Source organism: Microtus pennsylvanicus, chromosome 3 (assembly GCF_037038515.1).
Source record: "Microtus pennsylvanicus isolate mMicPen1 chromosome 3, mMicPen1.hap1, whole genome shotgun sequence".
In the NCBI taxonomy this organism is placed as follows: domain Eukaryota; kingdom Metazoa; phylum Chordata; class Mammalia; order Rodentia; family Cricetidae; genus Microtus; species Microtus pennsylvanicus.
The window spans coordinates 51,027,414-51,045,515 of NC_134581.1; the positions used below are offsets into that span (position 1 = coordinate 51,027,414).

General features: G+C 48.5%; 1 protein-coding gene across 2 annotated transcripts in view; it reads right to left on the bottom strand.

Moving 5' to 3' along the window:
• Positions 1-7,744: 7,744 nt before the first annotated feature.
• Anxa2 (annexin A2) overlaps positions 7,745-18,102 on the bottom strand; it is a 39,040-nt gene continuing 28,682 nt past the window's right edge. For both annotated transcript variants that reach the window (XM_075965354.1, XM_075965353.1), the window contains exons 5-13: positions 17,541-17,654; positions 14,419-14,509; positions 13,701-13,780; positions 12,895-12,954; positions 11,642-11,735; positions 10,628-10,723; positions 10,208-10,266; positions 8,478-8,600; positions 7,745-8,078 (exon numbers count right to left, since the gene is read on the bottom strand). In XM_075965354.1, coding sequence (XP_075821469.1) covers positions 8,019-8,078; positions 8,478-8,600; positions 10,208-10,266; positions 10,628-10,723; positions 11,642-11,735; positions 12,895-12,954; positions 13,701-13,780; positions 14,419-14,509; positions 17,541-17,654 — 777 coding nt within the window. In that variant the 3' untranslated portion in view covers positions 7,745-8,018. The remainder of the gene's footprint in view (positions 8,079-8,477; positions 8,601-10,207; positions 10,267-10,627; positions 10,724-11,641; positions 11,736-12,894; positions 12,955-13,700; positions 13,781-14,418; positions 14,510-17,540; positions 17,655-18,102) is intronic.

An 18,102-nucleotide genomic window follows, 5' to 3' on the forward strand; every position in this document is an offset into this window, starting at 1 on the left:
GGAACTGGAGTTAGCCTGTGAGCACTGGCAGTGGAACCCGGTGCTCTACAAGAACAGTCAGCGCTGTTAGCCACTGACCACTAAGCAATCTCCTAAGCCCAAAGATGATTAATCTTGATTGTTAATGCATTTTGATTCAGAATCGCCACGGAAGCCTTGGTTTGGGGGTGTCTGCCAGGGACAGTCTAGATTAACTTTACTGAAGTTGGTGGCACTCTAAAATATGGGTGGCACCATTCCCTAGGCTGGGATCTCGAACTGAATACAAAGGAAAAAGAAAGCTGGGCACCAGCATATTCCCTGTCTCTCTCTCTCTGTCTCTCTCTCTCTCTCTCTCTCTCTCTCTCTCTCTCTCTCTCACTCTCTCTCTCTCTCTCTCTCTCTCTCTCTCTCCTGATAACATATGCAACCAGCTACTTCAAGTCCCTGCCACACCTTCCCACAACCCAGTCTTCTCTTAGCCTTTGTCACAGCAATGACAAAGAAACTAATACACCAGCCCCGCCTTTGAACGATACACAACTACACTAAGCTCATACTTCACTGCAGTTTCAGGAGTCCGAGATACCCTCTGTAGCCCAACGTCCCTCTATTTCTTCACATTCCATTAATTAAAGATGATGCTTTCACACCAAGTTTCAAGATAAGACTAAGCACATACACCCACCTTTGGGAAAGGTGTTCAGGCTGTGTGACGGTTCATTTTAATCATCAACTTGATACAACCTAGAATCACCCGGGAAGAGGCTCAGTGAGGGATTATCTAGATTATGTTGGGGTACGTGGGTACATCTATGAGGGGTAGGCTCAATTACATTAATCAATGTGGGAAGACCCAGCCCACTCTGGGCAGCGCCATTCCCTAGGCAGATAGCTTCAGAGCAGGGTGAGAATAGAGAAAGCAAGTGACGAGCGAGCAAGCAAGTGAGCATGTCTACATGCATTGCTCACCGCTCTCAGTTGTGGACACGATAGGATTAGCTTTCTGAAGTCCATGACTTGACCTTTCCACCACGGTGACCTTAATTTGGAACTTCATACTTAAGTAAACCCCTTTCTTCCCTAAGATGCCTTGTGTCTGGGTATTTTATCACAGCAACAGAAATAAAACTAAAAAATGCCAGCCAGCCAAACCAAACCAAAGGTAGATATTGATAGTATTCATCATACCTGAAGTGTGTCTATCTAAGGTACATATGAACCTTAGATAAGTGATCTACCCCAGAGCCATAACCTCAGCTCCTCCCCTTTTTGTTGGCTTTTGAGTCAGAATCTCACTGTAGTGCAAGCTAGCCCGGAAATCACTATATAGCCCAGGCTGCCCTGGCTCTCAGAAACTCCTGCCTGAGTGCTGGGATTTGAGATGTGTATCACCGTGCCCAGCATCCAAGGTTTAAACAGCATCCTGATGACCCTGAAAGGTCACCAAAGATCGTCCAGGAGGGAGTTTGAGGGGACTTGCACCCATTTTGGACCATGCCCTAATTTGGCTCAGAACTCAACATGACTTTCAGAGCAGGAGGCTCTCCCCACCCATGTGTAGCCAGGATGCTGTAGAAAGTGCTGCTGGCTTGCTCACCCCCTCACTCTAGTGTGAGGAGCTAGGCTGAGCATTCTGATTAGGAATGCAGGGCTGGGACCAGCACAAATGCAAAAGAGGGCATTGGAGGGGGAGAGTGCACTCCCCTCTCACAGGAAACCTGCTGACATAGGGGATGCTTCAGTCTTTCTACAGAAATGTTGCCTTCCACAGACAAAATTCCAGCCACACTCAAGCTAATTGAATGCACAAATGTAATATTTTTTTTCCAGGACACCTCCGACTTAACGCCTGACGAGATGGCGTCTTTCACATGTATTTACAAAAGCTTTTCTTCACGCGACAACGTAGGTTCAGATTGCTTATAGATGCTGAGATAGCACGTCACCCTTCTAACATAATGAGATAAGTCATCTCTATAAACTTTGCTTGCTCAAACGTACGCGGGTGAAAGAAATCAGGCTACAGGCTCTTCTCAATCAACAGAACGAGCAGCTAGGACTTGATGGCTCTAGCCTGCTCTGCCTCATTGCTATGGGATGGTTCAAAGAGCTCCCTTCCCTTCTTCCTTTCCTTCCCCTTTCTTCCCCCCGCCCTTCTCCCTTGCACCAGAGTCTTTATTTTGGTCATTGATAAAAAAAAGTGGGTAAAAGAAATAAGCTATATATCAAACCATAGGGAGAAGCCTGAACACTCGAGTCCTTGGAAGGCTCAAGACTGATTCAAATGATTTTTTTGTCCTCAAAACATTTGTCTTGCTGAATGTAGTTACCTACTTTGTAAACCTGGTCTCCCCTGCTTTAGCTATCGCTACTAATAATTTGCATGCTGGGAGCTCCATGTTCTGAGATGTGAATGATTCTTACACATCAGCATTTGCCCATTGCCCAGTGATCAAGAAGCCAAGGGGAGTGGGACCTTTGAGGTTTCCCCATCAGCTGCAAGTTAAGATTTATCTCTTACTTTTTATGTATCTTATTTTATTATTTTATTTAATTTTTAGCCCAGGCTCACCTCGAACTCTCCATGAGGCTAACAATAATCTTGAAGTTGTAATCCTCCTGCTCGCACCTTCTAAGTGCTGACATGACATGTGTGCACAACCATGCCCAGTGTGCACAGTGCTAGGAATTAAGCCCAGGGCTTTGCGAAGGCTAGGCAACCCCACCTACCATTTGAGGCCCATCCTTTGCACTGCTTCCTTGCTTTTGACTCTAGAAGCCTAGTTCCCAGAAAAAGAAACCTAGCATACACATATACCTTGGGAGTTACAGTACAGACCCATTGTGTCTGGACACTCAGGTTGTGTGTATATGTACATGGATTTCAATGTGCAGAGCATGTTAAGTTATACAACATGACAGCTCTGGCCCACATATAGGTTAGGGGGAAGAAAACCTCACGATCAGAGCGCAGCATGGTTTCCACGGTCGTGTGATATGTCCATTGCCATTCATGCCTTAAATAATAAAATTAAATTTTTGTCGTGATCAGCTGACAAATTCTAAAACTTACTTGTACTGGCTGACTTTGTGTGTCAACTTGACACAAGCTAGAGTCCTCAGAGAGGAAGGAGCCTCAGTTGAGCAAATGCCTCCATGAGATCCAGCTGTAAGGCATTTTCTCAACCAGTGATCCCGGGAGAAGGGCCTAGCCCTTTGTGGGTGGTGCAGTCCCTGGGCTGGGTCCTGGGTTCTATAAGAAAGCAGACTGAGCAAGCCAGAGGAGCAAGCCAGTAAGCAGCATGCCTCCATAGCCTCTGCTTCAGCTCCTCCTCCAGGGTCCTGCCCTGTTTGAGTTCCTGTCCTGACTTCCTCCAGTGATAAACAGCAATGTGGAAGTGTAAGCCGAATAAACCCTTTCCTCCCCAACTTGCTTTTTGATCATTCTGTTATGTCGCAGCAATAGAAACCTTGCTAAGACACTACCTGACCTCTTTCCCCGTGTCTTTGCAAAATGGAATTGCTTGAGCCTATAATTCGAGATCCTAGAGAAGCTAAATAAGAAGGTGAACCCAAAGAAAAACATATAGTCATCCTCCTGGATATTAAACTTCATCAGGCGATGAAAGGAGACAGAGACCCACATTGGAGCACTGGACTGAAATCCCAAGGTCCAAATCAGGAGCAGAAGGAGAGAAAGCATGAGCAAGGAACTCAGGATCGCAAGGGGTGCACCCACACATTGAGACAATGGGGATGTTCTATCGGGAACTCACCAAGGCCGGCTGGCCTGGGTCTGAAAAAGCACAGGATAAAACCGGACTCGCTGAACATAGTGGACAATGAGGACTGCTGAGAACTCAAGAACAATGGCAGTGGGTTTTGATCCTACTGCACATACTGGCTTTGTGGGAGCCTAAGCTGTTTGGATGCTCACCTTACTAGACCTGGAAGGAGGTGGGAGGTCCCTGGACTCCCCACAGGGCAGGGAACCCTGACTGCTCTTAGGGCTGATGAGGGAGGGGGAGTTGATTGGGGAAGGGGGAGGGAAACAGGAGGCAGTGGCGGGGAGGAGGCAGAAATCTTAAATAAATAAATAGATAAATAAACAAATAAATAAATAAATGAAAAATTTAAAAAAAAAAAGAAAGTATTCCAGTCTCCAGACAGTGGTTTTTGCTTCAAAAGATGCTTTGTTTTGGGCACATTGACTGAAGGGAACAGAAGACATGGAGAGAGAATTCCAGCAGCCTTGAGTGTGGATTTTGGAAGACACCAGACCACCACAGCTCACAGCAGGTTTCCACCAGTTCCCTGGAGCCCTTCCTAGTCAGCCTGCCATTTGGAGTTCCCCTCACACCTGCAGAGGATCAGGGCCGGCAGACCAGAGGCCATGCTGTTCCAGAGGCAGGGCCGGCAGACTAGAGGCCATGCTGTTCCAGTTCCTCTGAGTCTAGCCTTCCCTTCATCCTGTGGCCTCACACCCCCACCCCACATCCCCGCAGCCTGAAGCTCATTTTCTGGAGAGACTAGAGCGAGCTGCACACTTGGGCGCAATCACTGCCATGGCAGCCTCTGCCCCGCCCTCTCAACTCACAATTCAGCACAATAATTTGGGGTTAAAGAGAGAGGTCCCGCTTCGTATGCATTTTCTTGAACTCTGCCCCTAAGCACACAAAGGAGGGGATCTGGGGATTCTGGGCTCTGATTCTAATGTTCTGAGGGATTATTTGATCAAACAGCCTAGGTCTGTGTAACCTGTTATCTTAGCTATCTTAGTGGCCTTAGAGGTGTTTTATGGGCTCCCCATGACCGAGGAGCCACGCTCCATCTGAATTTCCATCTCCAGTTTGCCCAAGGGTCACGGTAGCGAGCCAGTCAGTTCACAGTTGCATTTAGTTTTCTCTACAGAGTTGCAGCTGCTGTCATTGCTTTAATTGCACTTGAATTCCTGGAGCAGAGCAGGTGGCGTCCATATTTCCGGACTTCCTGCTTCTGTCCACAGCTCATGTCACACACACACATTCTGTGCCTGGCTGTTGCCTGTAGACTATGGAACACAACCTTTGACAGACAGGTGGCCCTGGTAGGAAAGTACAGTGAAGGACTTGGGAGGGGGACCACCTTCTGTTTGGGGACAGTACTGATATAAGCTGCTCTCAACAGGACCTTGAGCCAGGAAGACCCAGGAGTTTACATGTATGAGTGCTGGTGTTGCTTTAAAAACACACATGCTTAGCCGGGCGGTGGTGGCGCACGCCTTTAATCCCAGGCAGAGGCAGGCGGATCTCTGTGAATTCGAGACCAGCCTGGTCTACAGAGCTAGTTCCATGACAGGCTCCAAAACCACAGAGAAACCCTGTCTCGAAAAACCAAAAAAAACAAAAAACAAAAAAAAACAAAAACAAAAAACAAAAAAACACACATGTTCATCTTACACAGTCCATCCACGCAAGGACCTGCCAGAGACCATGGACTCCAGGGAAGGCCCTAGCTACCTAGATGGAGGAGCGGGGTGGGCACAGGAACACAAGGAATCCTCATTGTAACAAAAGATCTTCCATGTCCCTTGTTATGCCACTGTTGGGTGTTCACCCCAAAAACTCTGAGTCAATGTGTTCCAGGAATTCTTTCCCATTAGCATTGACCCCAGTACTAATGACAGTGAGGGAATTATGGAATTAACCTAGGTCCCCAGAAATAGGAGAATGGCTAAGGAAATGTGGTTTACATACACAGTGGTTTCTCCCCCACCTATAAAAAGAGAACAGATTCACATTAGGTGAATCAAGCCAGTCTGAGAAAAGACACATTCCTTTTTTTTCCCACTTAAACATTGACGATTTTCTCTAATTTGTGGCTTCTAGATTTTATACATTCACAAAAAAAATGTGTGCACATATTAAATAAAAGTAGATGTAAAACTGTTTATGGGAGAAAGGGGGGTCGATGGGAGAGGGAGGAGGTGGTGGGATGGAGGAGTTGTAAGAAAGAGGATGTTCAACAAACAATATAGACCTATAAAAGCTTAAAAACTAATCATAGAAAGCCATCGGTGTTGAAGGCCACGCAGCTAGATCATACATCACTTGCCTCCCCCTACCTTGTGTACAGAGCGGGGCTGGCTAGGACAACAGTTACCTAGGTTACTTTCCAGGGACTCTCAGGCCACTCTTCCTGAAAATACCGATCTCTCACTGAGACCTGCAGCCCAGATCAGAAAGGACGGGGAAGAAGGAAAGTTATCAGCTTTTGGCTGCTTGGTCTTTCTAGAGTTACTTTGTGCCATGCCTCAGTGGCTGCTGCTGGTGATGATGGTGGTGCTGCTGCTGCTGCTGCTTTTGTGGATAATGTTGCTGATAGTGATGGGGATGTTGCTGCTGTTGGTCCCTTCACTGATCTAGAGCCAGCTGATGATGGGGACTCAGCTCCGTAGGAGAGTGCCTGCTAGCATGTATGAAGCCCTGGGTTCAATCCCCATCATTGCGTACAACAGGCATGGGTGGTACATGCCTGTAATCCCAGCACTTGGGAATTGGAGGCAGAGGGAGTCTGAGAACGCACGAGGCTTCCTGAACTACTAGAGACTGTAAAATAAATAAATAAATAAACAAACAAACAAATGATGAGAGGATTGGACAGGTGGCTCAGAGGGTAAGAGCACGTGCTGCTTTTGCTGAGGACCTGAGTTCAGTTCCCAGCATCTACAACAGATGGCTCACAACTGCCTGGAACTCCAGTTCCAGGGGAGCTGATGCCCTCTTCTGGCCTCTTCAGGCACCTGCACTCACACTTACATACACACAGGTACACGCACATACACCTAATTAAACATAAACCAAATCCTTCAAAAATAGCAAAAACCAAACAACAAACAAACCCACCACAACAACCAAAGAAAACCCAGAATATCCCACTCCACCTCAGACTTCTCCCCAGTTTGTGGCCACCTCAGATACCTGCTTTCAACTACTTCACGGGGACCTTGCCCTCCTGGCCCTCTCACCTGTAGGTGTGTGGAGTGACCCCAAAGAGGCTTCCATTAGAGTGCAGATGTCCTGTTTCCACCAGAAGTGGGTACTAAGCTTTGGAAATATGGACAGAGCAACCGGAGTGGTTGTTTCTTCATTGTGGTGCTAGGAATCAACCCCAGGGCTCAGGTACACCTGTGTTGTAGGACACCGTCTTCCAAACATGGCTGGGCCTTTGCTCAGCATCTATGATGCTTTACTCAGTAGCAGTCCACCGGGTAGCAGGGAGAGGCTTATGGACCCCACCCCACGATGTACACATCATTGGTGTGTTGCTGGGTGTGTGTGGGGGGGGACACGTGTATTGCCCACCTGAGGATATACAAGACAAATAACTGATACTGGGAGGGACATTTGCCTCACTGATGAAGCCTCTATCAGTAAGATGGGTTGAGACCCATGTTCTCTTAAGCGGCCCTAATGAAACTCAGTGGTTCACCAAGTTACCCTGGGATGGAATCATGCCATTGGTGTGTGGTCAGTGCTGATCTGTGGGAATCAAATGTTGTTTTCCCCCCAGGAGAAGCACACGCAGAACCAGGTGAGTGCTAGAGACCTCACCTAAGAACTCAGTTTTGAACTCTGTGTAATTTCTGACTCTTCCTTTAAAAGTCACATCTGTGTCGTGGCTACCAGAGGAGAGAGCTCAGTTCTAGAACTTTCTTCCCTTAGGGGCAGCCTCCCTGGGTGAACAATCGAATCCCAAGCATGCATGGAAGCAAAGGCAGTGGTGTTGTTTCTAAAGTAAAAACGGTTTATTCACGACACAGTACTTAAGAGGTGAAGTGTCTCCTGTCACAGACGGTACAGCCAACTCCCTGGAATGTTCATCTCTTTGGCATAAAGGAAAGAATGAAGGGAAAGCCAGGCTATACTAAGGCAGCTAGGGTGGGGGACGGGTCTGCGGCTCTGCTGTCATCGTCACAGGGAGGAGCTCCAGGTCTCTAGAACATCGGGTGGGGGCAGAAGTTCGGCCACTTCTGAGTGACCCACTGTGCCGGTCCCTCAGTCATCTCCGCCGCACAGGTACAGCAGGGCCTTCTGGTAGTCGCCCTTGGTGTCTTGCTACGAGTGGCCAGAAAGAGAAAAGAATGGCAGTGTAAGAAAAAAAAAAACAGACTCCCGGGCAGCCTGCCATAGCCTTGGGGTGCCACGGGCCTCGTGGTAAAACAGAAAATAATAGGAATGGGTTAATTTAAGACGTAAGACCCAGCTAGAAATACACTTAAGCCAAACAGTATTGCAAATACTATAGTTTCTGAGTGATTATTTCAGGTCTGGGCAGCCAGGAAAAATGAACAAGCGGCCTCCACCTACAGGGTCTCTACAAAATGAGAAAACAGAAAGGTCGCCACCCTGCCACTGCTCTCTCTAACCACCTTCCCGACACACACACACACACACACACACACACACACACACACCCCATGCCTGGCGGACTCAGCCCAGTGCCACAGGCTTTACCTGGATGTAGTAGTACAGGGATTTGCCATATTTCTTCTTGAATTCAGATCTGATCTTCAACATGTCCACTTCACTGCGGGAGACCATGATTCTAATCAGGACCTTGTCGCGAGTCCCCTTGCCCTGAAAGTCAAATTGATCACCCAAGTTAAGTCCCTTGACAATGTTATCACTATATAAACAGCACCTATCACAGTTTTATGGCCCTTATGTGATTATTCTTTTTATACAATAATTTCTATTTTTGAAATGTCTTTGTGTGTATGTGTGTGTGTATGTGTGTGTGTGTGTGTGTGTGTGTGCGCGCGCGCAAGTAGGCCCCTCTTTTGAGTGTCAGCTCCTGGAGCTGGAGTCCCAGATGGTTGTGAGCTGCCCAGCATGGAGCTGGGGGCCAATCCAGCTCCTCTACAAGAGCAGAAGGTACTCTCGATGCCTGCGCCATCTCTCTGGCCTCTCTTACGTGCTACTTGATGCTGTAACAAGACTAAAAACACAAAGGAAACTATTCCCTTGGATTTCCAAGCACATTTGAATTTTTAAAGATTTCTTTTAAACTTTCTAAGTATGTATACAGGGTGGGGGAGCACATATGTATACATGTAGGTGCACACAGAGGCCAGAAGGGGGCGTCAGATCCCCTGTAGTTATAGGAGCCTAGGAATGGCTTGAAATAGATGCCAGGAACTAAATTCAGGTCCTCCGAGGGAGCAATATGTGCTCTTAACCGCCGAGCCACCCCTCCAGCCAGCACAGAAGTCAGCTCTGTGCTTACGAAGGCCAGCCTGTGAGTTTGCACATGCAGCAAAGGGCTGCTGACACTTAGGGCCGCAGAGAGGAAGAGTCAGCATGCTGTTTGTGCCGCTCTATGTGAATACAAGGACTAGCCTGTGCTGAGGAAACCGTTATCTGTGACAAAAAAACAAACCAACCAAGGAGAGCCACACAGGGGCTGCATGGACAAGGGAGGTGCTCCAGAGAGGGAAAGCAGAGGCCTGGAAAGCAGAGCACTCGAGGCAGGATGAGGGTGTGAGGAACGACAGGCTGGTCCGGGCAGTTCATGCAGGAAGAACACACAGCTATAGGTCTGCCATGTGACTGCATGCTAGCCGAGGCTCCAGGAGCTCCAGCTTCCTTTCTCATCAAGAAGATAAAAAACCGGAAGCCCCGAAGGGGTTCCTGTCAGGACTTAAGGGAGGGAACTGACAAGCTGTGTGTAGTACCTGTGGATGGTCTCTCGCATCCTGTTTGTTTCTATCCTGGGGATAACAGGAGGCCATCACTGAAAGCCCCAGCAGGTCTCAGACACCACGGTCACCTGGTCACCTAACCCTTTCCTACCGGGGACACTTCCTTCTGGAGCTGCATCACACATACTTAAACAGTGGGAGAAAGTGGATCGGTGCCTTCTCACCTACCATATACAATCCCAGCATTAGCACGCTCCCGTCAGATACTGGGACCCTTCCTCTAAACTAGTGGGTCTCAACCTGTGGGTCAAGACTCCTTTGGGGTTCGCATATCAGATTTCCACATTTTAATTCACAACAGTAGCAATATTATAACTATGAAGCAGCAATGATAATAATTATAGTCGGGGGTCACCATAACATGAGGAACTCTGTTAAAGGGTCACAGCATTAGGAAGGTTGAGAACCACTGTTCTAGACACTAGTCAAGAAGACTCAGTTTGAGCCAAATGGAAACAGGGCCTCCGGGCCAGCTGTCCTTACCTTCATGGAGTCATACAGCCGGTCAGCAAAGTACAGAGGCTTGTTCTGTATGCACTGGACTGTGGAGAGAAGAGACAGTGTCAGGGGTGAGTGAGGCTGCTGGCCTCTCTTGCAGTGAGGGGGATGATGGCCTTGTTCCAGGACACTGACCAGAGTGGCCTGTCACACAGATGCAGAATGTAGACGGCTAAGGAAAACACAGAATCCTGCGCACACCATTGCGGCATCATCAGTCATGAGATGTGGAGGTTAGTGATGACCCAGTACGCATGTGAGCTTGCGCGTAACAGCCCTCTCTTCTCCAGCTGACTCAGGCCTCCCTGGCAACCCTCTGCTCTGCCAACCCGAGCCTGTCTGCAGTTGTCTACAGTCAACTCTAAAGCTCTCCAGGGCATGCCGGAAAGCCACCACAATGCTTACCCAGGTTCAGGAAGGCATTCTCCAGGTCTCCTTTGACCTCCTTCTTGATGCTCTCCACCATGTCATAAGGGCTGTAGTTCTTGTACCTTTCGAACACTGAAAACAAAGCAATAAGTAATATCAGAAGTGCTAGTCAAGGCTGCACTGATGACCGGCTTATCAACTACATATTTATACACCACGACAAACAACAACAAGAAAACAACCAAGCAACACACATACACACACAACAAAACAAAAACAACTCCCTCCCTGCCCCCCCAAAAAATTGAAGGTGATCATAATATCATGCCAGGGGTCAGAGATCATTCTGGTAGAGCAGAAGTGAATTCCCTGTCTTGCTAGAGGACCCAGGTCTAGCTCCCATCCCTAATGGCTCTGCCCAGGCCACAGAATGTAATCATCTCCATCCTCTCTGACTGGACCCATCTATCTAGATGTCATGAGAAACAGCATAGCTAGTCATGCCCTCTACTTCAATAAACAATGATCCTCCAATAAGAAAGGGACTAAGCAAGGCTCCGTTAACAACATGCTTGTCTTGAAAGCATGAGGACCTGTGTACAACCCCTGAAAAGTCAGGCATAGTGGTATGTGCTTGCGATCCCAGGGCTGGGAAGGCGGCGGCAGATAGCAGGGGATCTCCAGCCTACGTAGCCTCCGTGTTCAACTCCAGGCAAATTCACAAACACAACAGGAAGAATGGCTCCTGAGGTATGGCATCCGAGGTTTGCCTCTGGCTCCCACACGCACTCCACACACATGTGCATCCATATGAACACGCACTCATGAGCACACGCACATACAGAGTAAAACAATTAACACATCAAATATAGAACGTATTTACGGACAGAGGGTCCAGAATGAGAAAGGAGGCCAAACAGTTTCATAAAAGAAACTGGGAAGCTAAGTGGAGAACAAGCCTTGTTTCGGGAGCACTAAGCCTCCGTGCAGCCTCTGCCTATGCCGTCCGAGAGCCCCCAGGCACTGAGGTGTCCCTGGCATGGCACCCACCTTTCTGGAGGTGGCACACACTGCGCTCAGTCATGATGCTGATCCACTTGGGAACATCGGTTCCTTTCCTTTTCACCCCAGCATCATAGAGTTCCTGTGAGGGACGCAGGCGACCAGGAAACGTTAGCCACACACCGCCAAGCAAGCGTTGCTCAAGAGTGACAAGGGAGCATGCAAGCCTGCACTGCGGGTGTGACCGCCCCCTTCCCCCAGTGTGCTATTTAGAACAGGTGTGCTCACTCTTGGCTTCTAGGGGCCACACTGAGCTGTCGCCCTAGATGGCAAGGCCACTTCTAGCACTTACTAAAAAACTTTCTCTCATACTAGAAGTATTCTGCAGACTATATAGGATTTTAAAGCTGAGGCACATGGTTTTTCTGTAGCTTTTACGACATGCTTCGAGATAACCCAACTGTTGGTCCTCCAGGTGAGGCACACCTAGTTCACAGCCATCTAAATCAGCCTTATGAGGAAGGGGCAAGCCTGTCACCTCCCCCTGTCCCCGCCGAGCAGAGCAGGGAGCCTTCCTGTCCTGCTTGGGCTACGCCATCTTCCCTGATAGCTCACTGTTGGGACCTAGCGCTCCCACGCAGGCACTCAAGACCTGAAGGAGCCAAAGGGAGCTAGGTACAGATCTGGTAATTAACATTGGCATTACAAGTATGGTTTCGAGAAAGTAGACTCATATTCTCAGATGAGTTGAGGTTTAGAAGTGGCCACTGCTCCCTAGCTGGGGACATTGCCCCTCCCACAGCTGTGGGCTGGACTCATGGACTCACTTCCAATGACCAGAGTATGACAACTGTGCCAGTTGTGACACTTGGGACTGGGCCATAAAAGCCTGAGGGCTTCTGACTCCCTCTCGGCTCATTCCCTCAGGGAAGCCAGCTGCTAGGCTGTTAGGACATTCAAGTAGCCCCACGGAGGCCTGTGTAGGGAAATGCTGGCATCTCTTGCCAACCGTGGATCACTCACGAGCCACGTAGGGAAGGTCCCTCTGACCTAGCCACACCCTTGACCTAGCCACACCCTCGGGACTCTTTGCCCTGGCCAAGTCTGTCTACAGCCTCAGGAAAGACCTTGAGCCAGAAACATCCGACCAACCCAGTCCCTATGCCTGACCCGGGAACCTGAGAGGAGATAAATATTAATCTAGGGTTATTCATTGTACATGAACAAATGGTTATGTGGGATACAACCCTTTCCAGACACACAGGCCATTGTAAAATTCAGCCAAGCAGCTCGGCACATACCCGGGCATCCTGGTCAATCAGTTCGTAGTCAATGACCGAACCGTCCTCTGCTCTTCTGCCCTACAGGAGAACAGTGGAGACGTCAGACCCAGATCTTTGTGCATTATAAGGCAGACGGTGTTTCAGTGGGCTTTGTTCAAGGAAACAAAATGATACAAGTGGATTCTAAAAAGACCCAGGGACTGTGGTGTCCAGAGAGGGACAAATGAGGACAGGAGAGCCACAGAGTCATCACTGTCAGGGAGATGGGAGTGGGCCAGCCTGCAGGACACTCCCCAGTCATTTGCCTGAGAGAAGAACTCGCTCCCCTCGACAGACAGGAGCTTAGGTGCACGCTGGCCAGAACCGGAGATTCATAGCAGACAAACCTTACATCCACGTTAGTGTGCCAACATCAGCAAAGAGCCCACAGAGGCCCACACACACTCCAAAGCCCCACAGGGGCAAACATTTGCACACACAGAAAAGGTGAGAGATGATAGAAGTAAGGTCACGTTAACGGGGCAGGTGTGGCCACAAATAGAGGCAAAGTGACCTTCCTTAAGTCACTCAGTGAGGGTTAACCGAGAAATCCAGGCCAGAGCTTGGGAGCTGCCCACCCCTCCCCTAGTCCCGGAGTCCAGTTGTCCACACGGTTCTACAGGATAAGAAATCCTATTAACAAAATGACAGCTCTGCAGCGACGGGACGCAACGGAATTTCTGAGCAGGCACGAGGATTTAGTTAATTCCCTCCCCAGTAAAGAAGGAGCTGTGCCTGCCCCCGTGGAAAGAAGCAAAGGGGGAGGGAGAGACTGAGAGACCAACCTTTGCAAGGGCGACCATCAGTTTGCGGAAGTCACCGGATGTGTCAGAAACAATGTCCTTCTCCAGATCGGTCTTGTACACTGAGGAAACAGCACGTTTGGCTTAATGCTTCCCACTGGTACAGCCAACCACCAACCCCGACTATCTCTCATGCACCAGGTTTCAAATAGCGGGCATTGTTGTGTTAGTGTGGAAACAGTCTATTCCTGAGTCCCCATCTGAGGAGGAAGTCTCTAGAAGGATGTTGGCTCCCATGAGATCAGAGTTAGGGTGATTGTCAGCGCCAACAAACAAGATGAAGTCAAGCCAGGGGTCCCCAGGCTCTCTTTAATCAGCGAACTCTTTTTTTAATTAAAACACTGTTTCTGATGCTGGGGAGAGGCTTAGTAGATCCTATCAGATCCACATCTGATGAACTGAGTTCTATCCCCCAGCTCCCTCACAGGAGGAGGACAGAATCAGCTGCTTTGGGATGCGGGTGCATGATGTGTGCCATGTGTGCTTTGTAATCCCAGTGCTGGGGAGACAGAGAGAGGGAGGGAGGGAGGGAGGGAGGGAGGGGGAGACAGAGAGAGGGAGGGAGGGAGGGAGGGAGGGAGGGAGGGAGCGAGAGAGAGAGAGAGAGAGAGAGAGAGAGAGAGAGAGAGAGAGAGAGAGAGAAGCAGGGGTGGGGGAAGCAACTTGGCTAAGAGAATGGATCCCAGAACAGGCTACTCACTTTCCTTATACACTCTGTTAATCTCCTGCAGCTCCTGGTTGGTTCTGGAGCAGATGATCTCGATGAGGGAGTCCTCATCAGTCCCCAGACCCTAGAAAGCAAGAAGTCCAGACATGAGCAGCATCCTCACCCTCAGCCTGCTGCAGACAGATGGCTGTGAGCCCCATCTCCCCGTTACGTCCCTCTCACAGTCTGTGCTCTACTCCTGGAGCACTAAATAAGGTCATTCCTGTGTCACGTCACCAGGTCCCAGGACAGTGTAAGCATGCATCTATGTTCAACTATGTTTAAAAAAAACGAACAAGAAGAGACAGCCTTCGCTATCCCACCGCGCTAGGGGAAGCCGTGGGCTCTTGCTGGCCATCTGTCTTTGCTAGTTTCTGTCACGACCGACCGTGACATTTTAATAAGCAGGAAATAGTTGTCTTCATCAAACAAGATATGGTATATGGTCACTGTCAGGCAGCAGCCATAGATTAGAACATCTACTTAGCAGAGAAGGGTGCCGTTAGGGTAAAAAAAAATTAGCCTTTCTTCTTTGAAATGGAAGAATGGCTCAAAGTTAAAAAATGCATCATGTGACTTCCATTTTTGCTTGCACTTTTCGGATATTTTAATGATGGAAAGGGGAACGACAAAGGTGCCAAATGAGCCCGGACTCCAGAACTTTATCAGGAAACGAGAGTCTAATACCTGAGATCTTCAGGTTTAACAGACACATTTCAGCGTGCACCAGGGAGCTTGAAAGGACTCAATGAAACACGTATTTCAAAGCTGACTTCCTGATCAAAGTTAGGACTTAATAACCAGGGTCCTCTAGTACTTGTCTTCACGAATAGAGAGGTACCTCTTTGAACTAAGCAGAATTACAGCTGTTTAAAATGTAAATCAATTATAAGGCGTTAATACAATAAGAAAGGTACTTAGCTACATGAAAAGTATGTCAGCTATTAATTAAACTTATTAGAGTCTGTATGCCCCTTTAAAATTGTGCCTTGTATAATCTAAGCTAAGCCTCAGGTTAATAGTCAATTTGGAATTTTGGTCTTAATCTAATCTTTGACTTCTTCTCCCAGAGCTTTTAATCAGGATTTCTCACAGGTTCCAGCAAAACCTCAAATTCCTCCCTGGTCAGCAAAAAGCCTACGCGGCAGTACTCTGAATGGGGACTCTGAGGTGACCACCCAGCATCTGAAGATGTCCAGGAAGAGGCAGCTTCTTTCAAAGATGACAGAGATGCAGGCTGGCACTGGCGCACGTGCCAGAAGAAATGCCATGCTCTGCCACCAAAGGGCATCGGGCATCAATCCTTTCGCCACCTGCGTATCTGACAGAGTTTTATCTCTACTTTCAAAGGTGACCTTGGCGATTTCCTAAATTTTGGCCCAAGCTTTCCACAGCTTACCCATAATCCTTATCACAGGAGCAACTTCTCCTGTGACATATGGCAAGACACGGCCACTGATTTTGCCAGAACTGAAAACATCTTTCTTTCTTTCTTTCTTGAAAGCATCATTTTAGTTAATGTCACTTCAAGACGTGTGTATTTCAAATGAGTTACTCCGCCGGGATAGCTAATGGAAACGCTGGCATCAGGTCAGAGATGGTGCAGTTAAAGCACCTTTCATTGGGTTCAATTACTTAGATTAGTGGAGTGACTGACAGCTCACACAGGTCAGCTTCAAGTCAATAACACCTAATAATAGATACCAGGCCAGTCGCATGAATCACAACTAAGTGGATTCCTGACCAAAGTAAGATGAACTGATCCGAGCGTTGATGGCTAAAGGAAGCCAGGGAAAGAGTGGTTCCCACACGGCCCCAAAGGTCCAAAGATGGGGCACCCTCAGGAATGCTACTTTCGTCAAGCTGTTGACATGAAACTACTGTCCCTCCCTCTCCCTCCCCCTCCCCCTCCCCCTCCCTCTCCCTCTCTCTTTTCTTTCCAGCCTGGCCTTAAACTCCCCACATAACCAAGGATTGCCTTGGACTTCTGATCCCCCTGCCTCCACCTCTGGAGCGCTGGGATTATTAGCATGCAGCCCGTGCTGGTTTGACATGGCACCATTGTTACTGACAGCTGCCCTGCAGGACAGCCTACCTAGGACAGGCAAGGCAAACCCCCCAAATAAACTGAGAGCTACCTGAGCTATATTGACGAACTGAAGAAAAGATACATTTAACACGTCCTACAGTGGCCCTGTGCTATCAAGTCCAGGGCTGTGGTGACACCCTGTGTGTAAAGGAGCCTCATCCCACCCTACCTCCGTGTCCTTGGGACCCCTGTGTCCTTGGGAAAGGATGGCAACTCAACTGTGTGTGCTGTACGCTTCCCCTCACTACAGATGCCTTACCCAGCAATGCCAGCAGAGGGCAGCATCAGATTATCCAACGTGTCACAGGCATCCAGAGAAAAGGGGTCCTGAGCTTTGCTGTGTCTGACATTTATATAACTCTTACATTTAAGTAATATTGTCTAGCTCAGGTGGGCACAAAATCTATAATATGCCTAAACTAGAATTTACTAATTTAACCTCAAATCCCATTTGCAAAATAACTTTGCGAAATCAAATATTAGATAACAATATTATGGCTTGCCAAAACTTGCCACTGAATCCAGGTGCCATTTCCAGCCTGAAATCGAGCCCTGCCTGCACTATGTTGCTGATTTGGGGCCCAAATCTTAATTTTGAACCAGGACTGGACTGGGGAAAGCCAGAGGAAGCGGCACCAGGAGGGCACGGGCAGAATCTGCAAGCTTTGCTAAACAAAAGCTGTTTTTCTTTCTCCTTAACACCCCACATATCCTCCTTAAAGAGGAAGTGCAATCAAGGAAGCCGTTTTTTCCCAAAAGGCATTCCAATCGCCCAGGTGCCAAGTCTGAGCAGCTGCTAACTGGCTTCTCAGCATCAGGAAATTTCTTTGCAATCTTTAAAAAAGAGAGAAAGAGAAATTGAAATATTTTTGGTTCAAATCCTGACAACTTATAGCACTGGGGGTGGGTGGGAAATGACTTCAAATAAGAATTCAACACAACTGACAATCACCTAATTACACTCAAAAAGCCGCAATCCACATCCACTAATGGGAGAGCTGGCAGATGCCACCCCGCACGTGCTTACCTTCATGGAGGCTTTCAGTTCGGAGGCATCGTACTGGGCAGGTGTCTTCAATAGGCCCAAAATCACCGTCTCCAGGTGGCCAGATAAGGCTGACTTCAGCGCTGACGGAAGCTCCTGCAAAAGAGAGATGTTTAAGAGGCACACTGACGACCAATAGCCACTTTAAAGCCAGTGAGACAGAAATAAGATATCTCTGTCTAAAAAGCAGGCTGTGAGGCTTCGAGGACCCTGTGGTCTGGAGAGTACTTCCCTCCCGACACTCCTTTCAACAGACTAGGAGGTCAGAAGCCACATTGTAACAAAATCCAGTAACATCCAGGTTAGAAACCAATGTAGCATCAGAGTTGCAGAGAGAGAGCTAAGAGCAGGGCTTCCCAGTACAGTGGGGACACCCCCTGGGAGACAGGGCACTTTCCAAGGTCAAGGCCTAACTGAAAAGAAGTGTGGTAGAAAGAAGAGCAGAGCCCTCAGGGGCTGCTGAGATCCCAGGAAGACCTTTGTGGAGCTGCTCTAGGTTGGAGTCTTGCACCTGGCAGAAGGAACCAGATGGCCTAGCAGGGCG